The sequence below is a fragment of the Bombus pyrosoma genome, linkage group LG15 (assembly GCF_014825855.1).
Source record: "Bombus pyrosoma isolate SC7728 linkage group LG15, ASM1482585v1, whole genome shotgun sequence".
Taxonomy (NCBI): Eukaryota; Metazoa; Arthropoda; class Insecta; order Hymenoptera; family Apidae; genus Bombus; species Bombus pyrosoma.
Genome location: NC_057784.1, coordinates 6,156,680 through 6,174,288, shown reverse-complemented (window position 1 = coordinate 6,174,288; position 17,609 = coordinate 6,156,680). Strand labels below are relative to the sequence as shown.

Below are 17,609 nucleotides of genomic sequence, written 5' to 3'. Positions count from 1 at the left end.
AACCACAAACAAATCTTGGTGCGTGTCGAGTGCAACGGTTCAACATTTACGCTTCTCGATCGGCGTGGAATGGCGAAAATTCTCTTCTTCTAACTCAGCCTTTCTCGCATCAATCTCCAGACAAGAAGAATATCGGATACAAAACAGAGGAGAGAAAATGAAAGGACGAGACGCAGAAGCGTGTTCCGTCGAGGAAGTTGTTCTCGATGTAAATCACTCTGTGACGAGCGTACGGAAGAGGAAGAATCACGCGGAGCGAGACGGCATCGCGACGAAACTATGCTAAGCCAATAAGGATCGGCGAAAAGTCGCGGATGGTCGCCTCTGACTGCGAGCTTTCGGCTGGTTCGTGCGTTGGAACACGGCCAAACAATCCTTCGAAACGCCGACGGGAGAAGGTGGAATTGATAGCGCATTCCGTGTATCCTTTTCGAAGGATCCTCGCGCTAAAGAGGTCATAGGATTATGCGCAAAAGCCGCCCTCTTACCCGCAACGCTGCCTCCCACCCCTAAAACCGTGCCAAACACAGCGGATCGTCGCAGAAAACAAACAATGTTTCTCTCTCTCTCTCTCTCTCTTCGATTTCTTCTGGCGACTTTTAATCGCGTGAGAGAGTCTAGTCTACGGTTTATCGCACCACTTTCTTCCTTTTTCTTTCTCTGACGTTACCAGCGTCGACTAGAGGGATGCAAGGTTAACGTGTAGGCGGTTTACGAGGGTGGCTTGGATCGATTGTGAGTTGCGGAACGTTTGAGTAGTTGACTAAGGAAGAAAAGTTTCTTGGAGAAGGTAGTTTTTTAGTGTAAGAAAGATTAGATATTTCTAATTTTTTGGTGTTTGTACTTTTATCAGAAGTAAAGGTATTGTTTTAAATAGAAACAAGTAATCATTATACATTTTATATTTTAAATTTATATCTTAGACAACATGATACTCGTGGTTTGGTCCTTCGGGTTTCATAGGCGTTTTTATTAGTAATGAAAGTAGAAATTAGTGATAGGAGCAGGATCAAAGTCACGAAGAACAGAGAATATATCAGTGGCTCGCTGCACGAATATTGCATATAAAACTTGAATTTTTATGTGCAACAAATTTGTCGTATTTAGCGTACATAGAGATATTTTTTAAGAACAGCGATCCATTCGTCACTGTCACGATCCTTTGTCGCTTTGTTTCTGAAGGTGATCAATGCGCAATTTGCGATCAATTTTGTAACAGCTTTAACAAAGATAAACGCAATGCGAGAAGTATTTATTCCATCGTAAAGTATCGTTTAAAACTGTCTTCTCTCGGAAACGCGAAAAACGAGCGTGCAATATATGTGTAGTAAATCTATGTTATCTAATCATCGTGAAAATTTTAAATTTTAAATAACATTACTCGTTTCAATTTTTAGATTATACCATGTTTTTGAACATAAAACAATTTTTAACAATTTTTTTTTATTTTTAACAACTTCACGCTCCACCAGTTGTTGTATAATAAACTTAATAAACTTAACAAATTACAACCTATTTAAACGATAAATGTTATGTGTGTCTTTGGTAAAATTGGCCCATATTTTTACCTACGCTGTGTACAAATAAACATGTACAAATAAATTGCATGTATGTCGAGATGAAACATTAATCGCACAAAGGAACACTTCTCATTTGCAAATGTGGGACATAATTTACAACACCTTTTCAACTCCTCGCATCCAAGACACCTATAAAACGACTAACAATGATAAATCGCTTATTAAACAGGTTTCATTGATTCTGTTGTAGGGGACATTTCAAATATACTGTACCTTGGTATCCAGGAAGGGCGACGAATGGAGGCGTAGAGGACCGGCATCCTTTAACTTCAATCCGTCTTGTCACCTGAATTACAATGGAATCATCGCCTTTCGATATGTTAAAGAACAAATGTCGATCGAAACTGATCGAACGAAGAGAAGATTTATCGTTCGTACGAGTCGAAACAAGTAAATTTCTTGATGATCGACGTAACGTAGGATCGAAATAGTTCATGCATGCGAAAAATACCTCGTCGTGCGTTATACACGAGCGTGTTTACCACACGAGAGAACGTTTTCAGTTACGGTTACTATATTTAAGCCCCTGTAGTCCTCGTTTCACTGACACATCATCGAAGAGAACTTTATTTTAAGTCATCTCGAGAGTCTCTTTCTCTTCATTTTTAAAAATGACTGAATTAAAATTATACTCGAGTCTTCTGCATATAAATATATATATATATATATGGACCATCTCTTTTGAAAATATGCTTATACTTAATATTTATGGCAAAATTTGGTAATTAATTAAAGTAATTAGAGTAGCTAAGTAGAAGCTTGTTAACACGTTGAATGGCACGACAGTTTTACAAGGTTTGGCCGTGGCACCACGATGAACTTTTTATTATGAGATACATATCATGTTGAAATATTACCTACAAGAGTTATGTTACGGTGTATAATCATCGTTAATGAATTTTTTGTCATTATCAATTATCTCATATTCCTTCGCGTGGTTAAATAATTCTTCTGTGTTGTTACGTCCCGGAACCTACCATGAACCATAATCCATCCCTCGGTCATACTTATTGGGACCCGCAATAGCCATATAAATAAATAATAATTACTGTCAAGGCCCTTAATTACCATCAAACATTTTTCAGGTCGAAACGTTCCTTAGGGTTATTGTTCACTAAGGTAAAAGCGGGTTTCCCCACGTTCGACAGCCACTGATGGGGGTCGCACATAATAGATCTATATTTCATGTATAAATAAAACTATTTTTATATGTTTTATACTGCATTTAATTTCGTCACACCATTGTAGTAACGATGATGATAATAATAACAAATTTGTAACTATTTACATTTGTTCAAATTATGTATTTCTACTAATGTTAGTGCGCCGGTCACCGATGACCCCCATGACATTCAACGTGTTAAAGAGTGTTAAGTATGACAGCTGTAGATCAAATTCATTCGTAGATTCTCATACTTTCTTTTTCTATTTATTCATTTGATCTGTAACCTTTGCTTTATGAACCGTAGAAGATTATCAGAATCGTCGAAGTTAGAGCAATTGATTTTATTTACAGTCTCTTTGTACTGTCATTCGCTTCGTGGAGAACGTAGTCCGTGAAAAGCAGTCTATCGAAGATATTCACAGATTTATTTATATCTTAAAGATAAACACTGCAAAGTCATTGTTGTGAATCTTGTCAATTACCAAGCGATCTATAGCCGTTCTTAGCAACAGCTTCTTCAAGACATGTGATTTAGCGAACGCTGATATTATGCGCCATACCTGTGCTTTATTCAACAGCATTTAAGTAATATTTTTGGCGCGAACGAATGGAGAATCTAATTATTCGCGACCTATAAATTCCTACTTCTCTGTGTCCAAGAAGATTACGGTGTGCAGAATTGAAATGAAAGACAAGATTGTAAAAATTTTGACGTCACCAAAATTGTCACTTTTTCCATGAAGCGAGAGACAGTACAAAGAAACTATAAATAAAACGAATTATTCCAACCTTAACAAATCTGGTAATTTCCTTTTCAAAACTCCTCGTCGCGCAGCTTATTTAAGTTCTATAAGGAGACAAAATTATTAAAATGTTGACATTATGAAAACTGTTAAATTATTAGATGTTAACGTTTACAATCTATAATTTAACATCCACAAAGATAATCTCGGACAGAGGATTTATGTCACATTGTCGTTGCAGAAAATAATCGGCAAGCTTCAAACCACCATTAATCAAATTCATACTTCGCAAATTCTACGGCTGTCCAATTTCAATGAACAACAACCAAACTTTTAAGTCATCATCGATAAGAAGTTCTTGAAAACAAGTCACGTGTCTAACAAATCTGAATTGCAAATGAGATCGGACTCGGTTCAAAGTATAGATAGCGTTCTCTATGGTGAAAATAATACGTTACGGAAGACTTTGTGGCTGATCGACGAGCGAAATTTGTGTCGGATCGAAACCAACAACGTCACACACACGTCACACGTTACACGTGAACAAAGATTCTGTAGAATGGAAGTTCGAAAAGAACGAGTTGTTTCCTTGAAGGAGAAGGAAGTCGAAACGAAGTAGTGCGGAACGAGCAGGAAGAGGAAACGACGAATTTGAAAAGAAGCTCGAAGGTCGAACGCGGCTCGAAAAAGCTTTCCCTGGCTCTTGGTAACTGAAACTTTTGTTCTGTGTTAGACGATGTACGCGCAACTTGCCCAACAAGGAAATCAAGTCCTTGGTCTCTCGAAAACTTGCCCGCTTATATGACAAACAGCTTGTCATTGTCGCATTTGTAAAAGATAAATCGAATCGAAGGTGCTGTCACTTTTTTACTTTCGTATTTGGAACACTGACGATCATTCGCAGATATATACTGACGTACGTGAGTATTTTTGGATTGAAATGTATCGATCGAAACTGCTAAAAGACGCCACGCGGTTAATTAAGACTTCTTTGAGACGATTGCGGTCGACGATTAGCGCGGAAGAAAATTTCCAACGTGAAAAATATTTCCTTTTCGTATTTGCTCGTTCGTTATAGCTTTTACAATTTTATTTTGTATTTTACACTATCTTGGGGATTATTTACCGAGGCAATTTGAAGTTAGACTTTGCTGCTTGAAACGAGAAAATTGAAATGCTCTGTAGAAACGGGAGCGTGACATGGAAATATATTTTACCCCTTGCAATTAACAAAATTACAATTCTTGTGAGAAATTAAATTATTAGTGGACAGACTTTTTCGAAAGTAGCATAACAATTCATATTTAAAAGAGCTATCCTGCTATTGTACGTGTACATAATATTCGCAGAAATTAAAGTTAGAGAGGAAATACTGGTATGGAGAAGCATCTTTCCTGACAATTCAAAGATACAAAAGAATATAGCATGTAATAGAAAATAAATATCTATAGCAGACAATACTCAACTGATATCTACACTGCGATAACGTGTATGTAACTCTACCATCGCAAACGTAGCATTGAAAGTAATTGAACAGATGAAATGTTGCAGAGATGAGGGAGATGCTGCTACCAGCATAAGCGTAATAATTTTATGTAATATCTTTGCTTATATAAGCGTTTCAATCCTTTTGAAATATCGGATGCCTCGTTGAGTGGCAAAATCAATTGATTAGGTAACTCCTTAATTATATATATATATAAAGCAATGCGCCCAGTTAGACAAAGTACATAACGTACTACGGTCTATTAATGCAAGCACACCTTGTATAATCTTACAGAAAAGAAGATTATTTCTGGAACTAATAAGACTATGAAAAGACTGACCCATATAGGAAAAAAAAAGCAGGATAATATATTTAGACTTTTTGAAATTTATTATCCAGGTAACTGAAAGGCAGGGTATTTTTAGAATTTTTATTTAAAGTAAAACTATGGGGACGCTTGTTCAAATTTTATTTACCAATCTGGCTAAAGTATACGAGAGACATGAATATAAACGTGAAGGATGTGACGAGCATATGAAAGCACTGTAAACGTTTTCGACTCGGTAGATATCGTGAAATCTGGCACGATCCGTAATAATTGTATGTTCCTTTACGTTCAACTATGACCTTTTATGTCCTCTCGAAATTCCAATAAGACCGACTATAATGAAAATTTATAGCAGCATTAAAAATCAGTGAAAGCTGTCGAAATACTTCTATAAGTTTCGCGATCGTGTTTCCTTTTACGAGCTGAAAATATCGTTCTTCGATACTCGGACGAATAATCATTTATCAGATATTTCGTCGCCGATATTGTTCTATCGACAGTTCTTTAATGGTATTCAACAATCGTCAGAAATTATTTGATACTATTAGCAGCATAAAAATCTTGAAGAATTTCCAAATAAAAATATAAAGATACTAAAAATCCATATTGCATCTGTTTCAACTTCCAACTTTTAAAAATCATGCCAAACAACAATCATTCTTCTGACCATACCGAGCAATTTTGTCATACTAAGATTAGCAGAAATGGCTTCATACCGAAAATAACATAAAAGCCGGAAAAAATGCTCGAACAAAAGTAAAAAAGACTTTAGAAAGAAAGATACGAAATTCGTATTACACTCGTTTCAATGAAATTCCATCGTTTCGTTTCAAGCTTCGTTCAGATCTTAGACCTTTAGAAACCATTACTAATAAAAATGAATTTTATGTATCACAATTATCACCAGATTAAACCAGATAAAACGAGACCTTATGAAGAAGCAATTTATGACACGTACCGTTTATTCATAAGCCAGTGCTCATTTATTAAACGCTGACGTCCACCCTTCGCGAGGAATTCCCCTATTATTGCAAGGCTGATCGAAACTTTTTACGAGCCCTCCAGATGGATGGGCAAATAAAGAGAGCACCAGGAGAAAATAAACAAGGACCTACATACCTAGATTCTAAGCTTGATTGGTTTTCTCTGCGTTAAATTTATTGTTAACGCGCTCTATGCTACGAGGAAAAATAGATTCTTTTGACAGACCTATCATTTCCAATTACAACGATACGTTACAATCTTTCCTTAATGGGAGAACTTTTCTTGAAATTATTCCATGTTATAGCCATTTCAAGATTTAATTGTACGTAGCTCACCCTGTATATTTCTATTATTCTATGAAATCATGCATGTTCATGCATCTTTAAATTTCCTACAAAATGCACAAGAAACGCTCACAATCTATTTTTAACATTTAAAATTCTTTGTAACTTCAGTCTCCGTTACGTTTATATATTTACGTAATAAATGTTTATCTCGTTTATATATTGAACGACAAGACGCGTTCAAAATTTAAAATCCTTTTCATAATTTCCGGTTCAAATATTGATAATCTATTTATAAAATTCCATCTCGAAATCTTTCCTCGTTCCATTTACCTCATTTGTATATTTAACGACAAGATTCATTAAAAATGTTTCATTCTTTTTACAATCCAAACGTTCATAATCTATTTATAAAATTTCACCTCGAAATTTCTTCTATTTGCATTGGATTTTACGCAAGAGACTGTTGTCCCATTTATATATTTAACGACCAGATTCATTTAAAATTGAAAATTCTTTTTTACAATTCTTGGCTCAAACGTTCATAGTCTATCTATAAAATTTCATATTGAAATCTTTTCTAATTTCAATGCACTTTGCGCGACAAATTTTCATCTCATTCGTATATCGAAGAACAGAACGCATTAAAAATTTTGAATTCTCTTTCCAATTCTCTACTCGAAGCAAAGCAACGACCAACATGCACAACCGTAAGATCTTAATCGTGCAGAGAATCGTACGATGTTACGAAAGAAACCGAGAATCGAGGAACGAAGAACAAAAACCTAATTGGCGTAAGAACGAGCGTTCATTAGAGACGACAGGTTTTCTAGCTACGACAAAATCACAAGAAAGATCGTAACGTAACAATAGCGACGTTAAACGGAGACTGAGAATTTTTATCGTTGCGGCAGCCAATTTGCCAGAGTACAAACGGTTTCATCGGGAGACTTGTTTATTATCGTTTAATCGCGTAAACGCGTGCAGCTGTGTAATTAATTAGACCGGTAACGAAGGTAATTAACTCGAGAGCACGGTCTCGCGTTATAGTTGGAGATAATTAGGAAGCTTAGATTTTACGCGTACCAATTGCATCTCCAACTGGCTAAGGCAACGTAATTTGTAGAAACTCTTGATTATTTACTGTGATTACGAATATGTAGTTTATCATCTCAAAATAATTACTTTCGGAATTTCTTTTTTTTTAAGTGGGCCTTGTGGGGCTTTTAACGACTTGCCTTGATGGTTTCTGGTGTGTTACGAATTTTTACTAAAACATAATTCATAATAGGGAAAAAAAATAATATTTCCTGTTTTATAAAGGAAATTTCACAATAGGTCAGCCTTGCGCGTGATTGTCTCTCGCCTACAGACAATTCATTTGTTAACGAGATCTAGCGATGAAACGAAACGTGCTGATAAATGATTCAACGGAAACAGGCTACAAGATCGCTTAGATATACATTAGCAGCAAGCTTTTTGAGAAATATTCTCTGCGGTAACCGTAAATCGTCAAACTTTCTCGAAGTTTTCTCCGCGTAAAGATCAACTCAAATTATTACGAGATTCTGCTTATTGAATTTAATGCCAAATTATTGAGCAATAAACTCTTCCTTTCTTAGAACGTAAACGCTTGTACAATGTTTTCCAATCAGACACACAAAATCACAAGTGTGATTAGATAGATGTGAAAAGATAGTAGAACTGCTAAGGAAACTTTCGAAAAACTTTTTCATTTAAAAAGAGAAATATCATCAGCAACCAAAAGGAAAGAAATAAAATTCCAACAATTCCAATAAAATAATTCAAAAATTCTAATAATATAAATTACTGTATGATGAAATTCTAAATAGAAGCACAAAAATTCTTTCATTTAAAAAGAACAAAAAATGACTAGCTAAGCTAAAAATGCAGAGAAGCTGTTTCTCCGCTGGTATCTTCTCGACCCTTGGCATTACTAAACGTCTACGAGGCTACGTTTCTCCGTCGTTCCTTCCTTATTCCCGGTCGTTTATCACGATCAACTGCAAACGCGCAAGAAATCGCGGTACACCGTCGGTATATACAAATTGCTATCGGGCGTATAATACATCAAGAAACGCGTTGGAATCTCGAAATTGAATAATTTCGAAGAAACGCAATTGAGATCAGTCATCGACCGGCACGCGATACCAGGAAATAACTGCAACGAGAAATTACCACTATTCGTTAAATGCAACCTTAAAGGCAACGGACGAAGAAGCTTTAAGCATTTAATTAATCTCTAAACTCTCGTATCCTCGAAATCTTCCATGAAATGCACGATCAATCAACCGTGAAAATACCGCTCGTTTTTCAGACGTAAAATCTTGCCTCACGATTGTCTTTTTAATTTGAAACGCGTATTATAAATTATCGATGAAATTTTTCCCGAATCCCGACGAATCAATTACGATTCAATGGAAATATAAAAGTCTGTTACTTTCTATTCTGCGTTCTATTCTCCGAATTTTTTCCTATGTCGTTATCACGTTTTCGTAAGACTTGGATTGGTTTCTTTCTTTTCTTTTCTTTTTCGATTAATCTTCGAAATAGAATCGGAACACTACGTTTATGCCACGGATTTGATAAACTTTGAATGGAAAATCTTCAGTAAAATTTCCTATGATACTTTATCGAGTCTCAGGCTATCTAATCATTCCAAACATAATAGTACGATTCCCAGGCCACGTTCCCGTAATTTGTCCACTGGTAGCCACGAAATCATCAGTAAACGCACGTAGTGGATACTTAAATAGTCTAACACAGTGAATATTTATTTACGAACGACATCCGGCAATGAAAAATTAGGATTCATTATACAACGTTCTGGTTCAAAGCGAATTATCGTAAACATATTAAAATTCCAAGAGAATCCATTGTACGGAATTTATTTATAAATAACGTCAAGTTACGAAAAGTGGAATTAACTAAAAAAAAATACCTAACATCGGAATACAAATCGCTGAAAGTTCAATAAAATTCTGGGAGAAACTACCGTGAAAAATGTATTTCTAAACAGCGTACGACTTTTTCTTACTGAAAAATAAAGCTCAGAAAATGATCGTAGTCTAAGGTAAATCAATGCAAATTCATTAAGAAGTTTCAAGAAAATCATCGATACATCGATTACGTGGTTATCACTGCGATTTTCAAAGATTTCCAAAATTAGAAGCGACAACGATCTCCTCGTTGATTTTCATCGCGTATATTAATGAAATTCTATACATCCTCCAGCCAGGTTTTGCATTACAGCGTCGTGAAATTCGATTTACAATATCATAAATTGCCGAAAGTCGAGATAACTTCATCACGAGACGCAATTTATAATATATTGATACGAAGAGAAATTGCACGTTTTTCTAGCGATGCAAGTGTACAAACTGGAACGCGCAAACACGTTGTAACTGGCTGCTACTTTCTCAACAACGATTAAAGTATTTCCATTACAAGATTAATTACTTCTCTTTTGAAGAACATCGTAACGAAGAAACATATACACTGTTTACTCGTTCAGGATTTATAGCAATTGGATTTTTAAATCTTCCCATAATTATTCTAGATGTTTGTTTAGGAATATGAAAAGGCTCTTTGCATCATATGTAAAAATATTTGTTCATGTTCTATTCGTTAGTATCTTGCCATTTTAAATAACAGAGAAGTAGCTTGTTATTTAAATTAATTTTAAGTAAAATTAACTGCGTTAAAATCCAGAAAAAATAAGCAAATAATAAATTATTTGATGTAACGAGATTCATAAGAGAGTTTCATTACTTTCCTAAAAAGAGAGAGAGAGAGAGAGAGAGAAGGAAAGATAAGGCAAAATGTGCTATTACACAATGACATCTATTTGTTACATAAGGAATTCTAATAAACTCTAGAGATCGTTACAAAGTTTTACTACCATCGTCATTATTCTTCATAAAATGTCACTTTGTGATACTCTACAGAATTAAAGTTATGAATATATTTCATAAATAAGAAACTCAAGAAGATATACTCGCTCATATCAAGTATCAAGACATTTAAATGGATATGAATTTCCCTAAAATGTTTATATTAACGACATACTAGTATTAACTCATCAACTATATCTTTCATTGATTCATATATATGAAAATGAAATAATCTGAAGATAAAGACTTATACAAGAAGCAGAATAATTATATAAGCTTCCATAGTAGCGGACATCAATTTTATTCTGATATCTTAACTTTTAAAAACCATTTTTATCGCGTCATAGTGATACACTATACGTGGTTGTAACGGTCATAAAGAAAAGTCGCAAGTCATTTTATCTGCGATTGCACGCCTTATATCCTATCAACTATTCAGATACTTTTAAACAGCATGTGACGTCGTAGCTCTTTTACTATGCAAAATGAGATATAATAACTCAAGTAAATGTTACGAAGTTCCACAAGAGTTATCAAAATAAGATAAACGTTTCTCTGTTCCCCTAACGATAGCACCAAAGTTATTTACAGCAAATAATTAGTTTATCCTGTCGCATTTAACTCAGAGGGAAAAGATTATATTTCAATAATTTATTTCATTTCAATCCCAATAACTATCTAAGCTATTAATTTTAGAAAACTTGAAACTACAACTTGTAATAATTTATTCAACCTGCTCCATATAAATTTCAAACTCCAAGTTTACTAAACTTCCTAGAATTTTGAATCAAGAGCATACAAATAATAAAAATTCTACTGATGAATTTTATTCTGATCTTTTAACATGTTAATAGCCATTTTCATTCTCGAGTAGCTCTCGTCAAATATAATTCCGTTTTATAAGATCATGGCATTTTTTCAAAACTCTTGCCTTTTAAATTTTCTTCTGCCAATCAATGTACAATAATTGTCATCTCGACGAACACGACGATGGTTGAATAATTACGAATAAAGTGTGCATCAATAAAATTCTCGTACGACGAATTTCCTTTAGCAGTTTCGCAATAATACTTTCCGGCGTTAGAACAGTTCAGAAGAGTAATGGCAATTGCCATCTAAGGGCATTTTAATTAAGCGATCTCAGCGAGCGACGACTTCTACAAAACACCTTCTCATCCACGCGCCGCTGCGACATGCCACGTTTGTCCAAGAATCCTTCCGCGTTTCTGGCGAGCCAGTGCAAATAAATCAACTGCAACGGGTTCGATCACGAGCTCTTTTTCTGATCTATTTATTCTTTAAATCACGTTGCTCGAAATACAATCAAACTGAACATCTAATGTCTAAACGAGAAATATTTAATGCGGGACGATCGATGCATTGAAAATAAAATTTACAGTGGATATCTCATGATATTGATCGTGTTAGAACCTCTACTATATTATTTAAGCGATACGATCGATATCTTGGAAGCTACTACTACCTCTTATTGTATGCAATGAAATTTCTGAGATCCGATTGTGCGAATAGTATGGAATTTCTTTCGTGTTAGTTGGTAATTTATTTTGTAAGATTTGATATAATGTATCCAATCAATGAATAATAATTTTAGACCAAGCGTGTGAGGGAATTTTGTGAAATTAGATATTTTATATTATATGTTGTCAGTTTGAATATGAATAATGATATGAATTAAGATAGATATGTAAATAATGGTCTGTTAAAATTATTCACTTTCTAATACCAAATATATGCTTTCTAAAATTATTAAAAAGTTACATAAATGAAGCTGAATGTCAAGATACATGCTTTATAAAATTTCATGGTATATTAGTTGCATAATAGTTCAATAATCTTACTATTCACACATATTGAATAATACATGTTTTACATTAGACATGGTAATGAACTTCTAACAATTCTGAATAATTATAATCAATTCATCCAAAACAAATTACCTTAATTAATCTATCCACTTTAAATTAAATTAATCTAACAACCTGTTTGATTACAAAACAGAAGTATCTAACCAACCAATTTGCTAATCATTGACATATTTTGTCCTCTAAACAAACATTGCCTGACAAAACAAGCCTTATATTAAGTAGCAATCCGAGACACGTAAAACAAAGCTCTGTACACACTTACGCAAACGGGACCGCCAAGAACAAACAATAATCGTTTATTCATGACTCATTATACTTGATAAATTACAATACATATAAAGCGTCTGATAATAAGCTTCCAATCTCTTTTGTCTCATACGAGGAGGAATCGTTACCAATTACAGCAATACATGAAATCTACTCTGGATATAGTTACAGAACGTGTGTGATCAGCCACAGGAAGCAACACTAAAAATCTACTATATTCTTGCTGTCCTAAATCCCAGTATATACTTATACATTTCCAAGCAACAATTATAAACATCGAATTACGCGCAAAATTACTAACATCATACATGTCCTACGTACATTGAATATAAACTACACAATGCACATACATCTAAACCCTGATAAGTATCCTCACTGTACCTCGACTCATTTATACCTTTCGCACGCTTGCAATTCTTTCCAAATAAAATCATTTCGGATAAAACCCACATCAGCACTCACGTATGCTTTTCGAATCGTTTTTCGAGACAACAGCCAACACAACTTATTCCGGTACTCGATTGGATCAACTACGTCCGGTAAATCTTGCAGAAAGACCTCCCCGGCGAGTATGTGGAAGCTCGAACGCACCGACCACGACTGACAGCCATAAAGATCTCATGGAGAATTTCTATCGTCTCCTCAGTTCATACTAGGCGTGTTCGGAGTGGGAGATCGCGTTCGTGGCATTGGTCTCGTGTGCTGTAGCTCCACTTATTCCCCACCCTGCTTCCTCCTTAATGTTTTTTACGCAAGTCTTACAAAAAAAAAGTCAGTTTTGCGCTCCAACGATTTTACTTTTGTTTTCAAAATATGATGCCATAGAAAAAACTTTGTTTCTGTTTTTTATTTCGTCTGCAATGGTAAACACGTTTTGATTGCCCTAATTTTCTGTATCAACATGTGCATGAATAGTTTATTAACATAATCGTCGTATTGCTTAGTCATTGATTTACACATGCTCTTAATAGACACTATGTCAATGTCAGACAGCATTGTGTATCAGACATAGGTTTATATTATTTGAACAGAAACATTGATGTTTCTTGTGTATTGTATATAAAATTAAGAGGTAATCGCCTAGATTCTCAGTCAGACCCATGATGATATATATGTTATAGAATAAATAATTTAGTGCTGTTACTTACCTATAAGTTCCTTTACTTCGTGGACTTTCATAGTCAATGCGGCGTCTCTTGTGTTCATATGAGAGAGACCCTGCAGAGTGTGAACGTGCTCTTGAATGGCTACGAGTACGATGGCGCCTCCTGCTTCGTGGCATCTGAAACAAACGATAATGTATTATTTAGGGTTCATATACACATACAGATCTAAAATGAAATTAATGAATAAAAACTAAATGCCTATGCAGCTAAGAAGACTCAGATTCGTAAAATATAGTCATAAACCTAATGGTGAAAGTTTAAAGAATATACATAATGATACCTTCATTAAACTACTCTGTTCCATTATGATGATCAAAACATATTGAATATGATATAAGAATTATGATTCAATATTATGACACATTATTAAGTAACATAAGAAATTCTTTTGAGAACAGTTGAAAATGTCTTAAAATGTTCAAGATATAATAAGAAAGCATGGTATTACCACAAATTTGTTATATTATATATATTCTTTATTTCTATATAAATATAACTTCATTGTTTGCTTTTAAAAATATTTTCAATATATAATGTACATAAAAGACAAATAAATTAAATAATACAAATTAAATGTATTAGGTGATTGATTTTTTTACGTATTAAAAGATTCAGAAAGGAAGAACTATATATAAGAAGAATTATGATATATGATATGTATACATATATGATATAAAAATATACAAATAAGCCATTATAACCAAAAATACTCATTATTATATGTACTTATGTATAATTCATGCAAATATGGCTTATCTGATCACTGTATTGTAACTAGCTAAAAATTACATAAAATATAAGTTGAAACGAACAGGCAAAGCCAAACTATAATTTTTAGATGACCTAGACTTATTAGTTTTCTAGAGAAATTCTGACATTTTATCATAATTAATATGACATTACAATCAGGATTGAAGAAAAGAATCGAAGATCATAGATATATGCAATGCACAACTGAAAATATTGTACGAATTTCAGGAAGATATTAGGACCTTTCTATTGAGCCTTTCTATTGAAACGACAGTACATGTACTTACATCAGGAAGGCGAAACGGGCTCAATTGGTTCCAAATGAAACTGAAGATGGATGATATCCAAGAACGTGAAGCTGATGCTTGTGGTATGACACTGCTTTTCGACAACGACGTAGACATCAGCTCAAAAAATTCTGGAAAATGTGGGCAGTCGCATCGTAAGAGCGTACTAAGCACTATAAGGAAAACAGCCCACTCCGAAAAGATAAGTAACTATACCTATAACTCTTGAGAAAGTTTGTTGAGAGTGCTATACAGCCCTATGCGAAAACCAAAGGACTCATTTTCCATGTGAAATCGTCAATCCCGCCAAAATCGTTGAACGTACGTTATACGAGAAACGTGAAGAAGAAGACGATTAGAACGATAATACGATGTGCACGATGGCAGATATAATGAAGAGCAGGGAAATAAAATAAAAATGAGGTAACGAGTACGTGTAGACACGCTTACCAGCAAAATCAATGCCAATGGAATACTCGCTTGTTGGGACGAAGCGTCGAGCTTAAACCCTAACATCCTTGAAGAATAGATTGTGCATTGCGATAACGTACAATACGTACGTATTTAGTAATCGTGAGAGAGTGAAAGCGACAAAATTTACGAATAGAGAGACAACCGCAAAGCATACGCCATAAGGGAACTTTCATGAAACGGCGGCCATCTTGAAGGTAGAGAAGCATCAAGTACCAGTGAACGCAACACATGCATAATTTCTGCTGGACATTTTGAGTAATCAAAGTTTAACGTACTGTGATAATATTTGCGACAAGAAGACTTACGTTTAAGAGATAAATCAAGCTTGGTTGGTCCCAAAATGTACTTGCAAACACAAAATATTCAAAGAGCGCAATGAGAGTGCTACGTACGACACTGTTGTATGTGACAACGATGTGGACATCGGATCGATGCGATTGGCGAATGGTACTCGACTATGTTCGTACGGAATCGTAGACCCGAGTATAAACGAACTGAAACGACTGCGCACGAGCGAACCTTACTAATCCCCCCCGACCACTATGTGCTTGCGGCAGATACAAAACGATGTAATTTGTACCTGCAGGTACCGGCTACCACGTTCACAGACAATAATAAAAATTCATCCAAAATTTATTTTTCGATAAGAAGAAAATATTTCTAAGTTCAAAACGATTATAATTTACTTAAATAATAAATTGTTTTAATTTATGTATATCGTATAAACTTCGTGTATATTGCACAATTTTTCATAATTGTTTCATTATACTAAATACTTTAATGTTAAAAAGCTAAATAAATTATCGACATACTAATTACGACATTATTAATTTACTTTTATATTTTAAATAAATATTCTATGAACAATATCGAAATGAAATCATATATTTCGATATGTGTTAGTAAATAAAACACTTTCTTTAATAACTATTATTCTATTATTATTCCACTATAATAATAAAATTAAATATATATGATGCAATAAATTCTGAAAATGAAACAAAATATTTCTACTAAAATGAACGATGTTTGTGGCATGTATGATATATGCCTGATAACCTCGTTTGTAAACGGCACGAAGAAAACGTGTATCGTACAAAAACTATATAAAAATAGCACCCAATTACTAATTTATTATGCAAATATTATCAGTACGAAATAAATTTGCTATTTTTGTTCAAAATATACATTGAAAAACAACCTAGCCTTTACTCCAAAATATCAATCTAACTTGTTGCGCTTATTTTATTAGAGAAACTTTACATACCTGTCCCCACATTAGATTAGTAATAACTCGTACGACACCACACTTTATAAAAGTCATTAACTTCCAGAACATACTCAAATTTCAAGTAATTGTAAACAAAACTACAATGTTCACGAGGTTCTGAAGCAATCATATAAATTCTCCGTGACCGGTTGATGTCGTTTGATGACCTCCGTATATTATCGTAGGTGGCACCACACCCAAGTATATTCAAGAGGGTAACTACATCATTATCGGTAAACGATTTATGTAAGCAGACGATATGCCTACGTAAGATAAATTAAAAATTACCGCGAAAATTGAAAACAACATAAACAAGCATATTCTCAAGAAATGACTATTTTAAGAAAAAAAGCAGAGATTGGTACACTTACCCCTATTGTTGAATCAATCGCGATGAGTTTAGAGTTCCTCTGGGTGTAACATTTCATCATTGCAGAAGGGATCAAATTCGTTGCGATCGTCCATAATTCTCTGTACGAATGCTGTAACCATTTTGATCATTGTTCCAACAAATTCTAATTCCTATATTTACACATGTATAATTCGAAACTCTTTATGAAGATTCACTGAATTATGCGCAAAGAAAAAGAAACAAAAAGCAAAAGGCAACGTTATACCGTGCACTACATTTTGTGACCATCGAAGCTACACTAAGCCCTTTAACACAAGGCAACTCCGATTCGATGAGAGCAAGTCGATAACTCGATGTGATTGTGATTACCCCGTGCACAAGGCCACGTGATACATCTGGACCTGCGCCAATCGTGTTATGGAAGAGGGAAAATGATGATAGGTGAATTAATGGATTTAATGATTGTACATAGCTATAATTTCGACTTTTTGCACGTGACTTCTACATTACATACCTGTCGTCCACGATAAAGATAATCGCGATTGCTTTGAACCTTTAATACGCTATTTAAAATAGACGTGCTTCTTGTAGTAAAACGGTATAATAGACACTGTACTAAAACTGCACCCATTTTATCCAACTTACGAAATGGACTCGATGCAGGTAATGTGTT

General features: G+C 34.4%; 1 protein-coding gene and 1 long non-coding RNA gene across 5 annotated transcripts in view; one reads left to right on the top strand and one right to left on the bottom strand.

Annotated features, from left to right (window-relative positions):
- Positions 1 to 2,220, top strand: part of LOC122575876 — a 15,057-nt gene extending 12,837 nt beyond the window's left edge. The window contains exon 3 of one of the 2 annotated variants that reach the window (XR_006319578.1): positions 1,771 to 2,220. This is a non-coding gene — a long non-coding RNA (uncharacterized LOC122575876). The remainder of the gene's footprint in view (positions 1 to 1,770) is intronic. The other variant, XR_006319577.1, reaches the window with a different exon arrangement.
- The window catches only part of LOC122575874, a 21,781-nt gene extending 4,172 nt beyond the window's left edge, over positions 1 to 17,609 (bottom strand). The window contains exons 1-5 of one of the 3 annotated variants that reach the window (XM_043745365.1): positions 17,451 to 17,609; positions 16,956 to 17,066; positions 13,786 to 13,919; positions 1,794 to 1,866; positions 4 to 1,709 (exon numbers count right to left, since the gene is read on the bottom strand). In XM_043745365.1, the coding sequence (XP_043601300.1) occupies positions 1,863 to 1,866; positions 13,786 to 13,919; positions 16,956 to 17,066; positions 17,451 to 17,567 (366 nt within the window). In that variant the 5' untranslated portion in view covers positions 17,568 to 17,609 and the 3' untranslated portion in view covers positions 4 to 1,709; positions 1,794 to 1,862. The other 2 variants (XM_043745366.1, XR_006319568.1) reach the window with 2 other exon arrangements.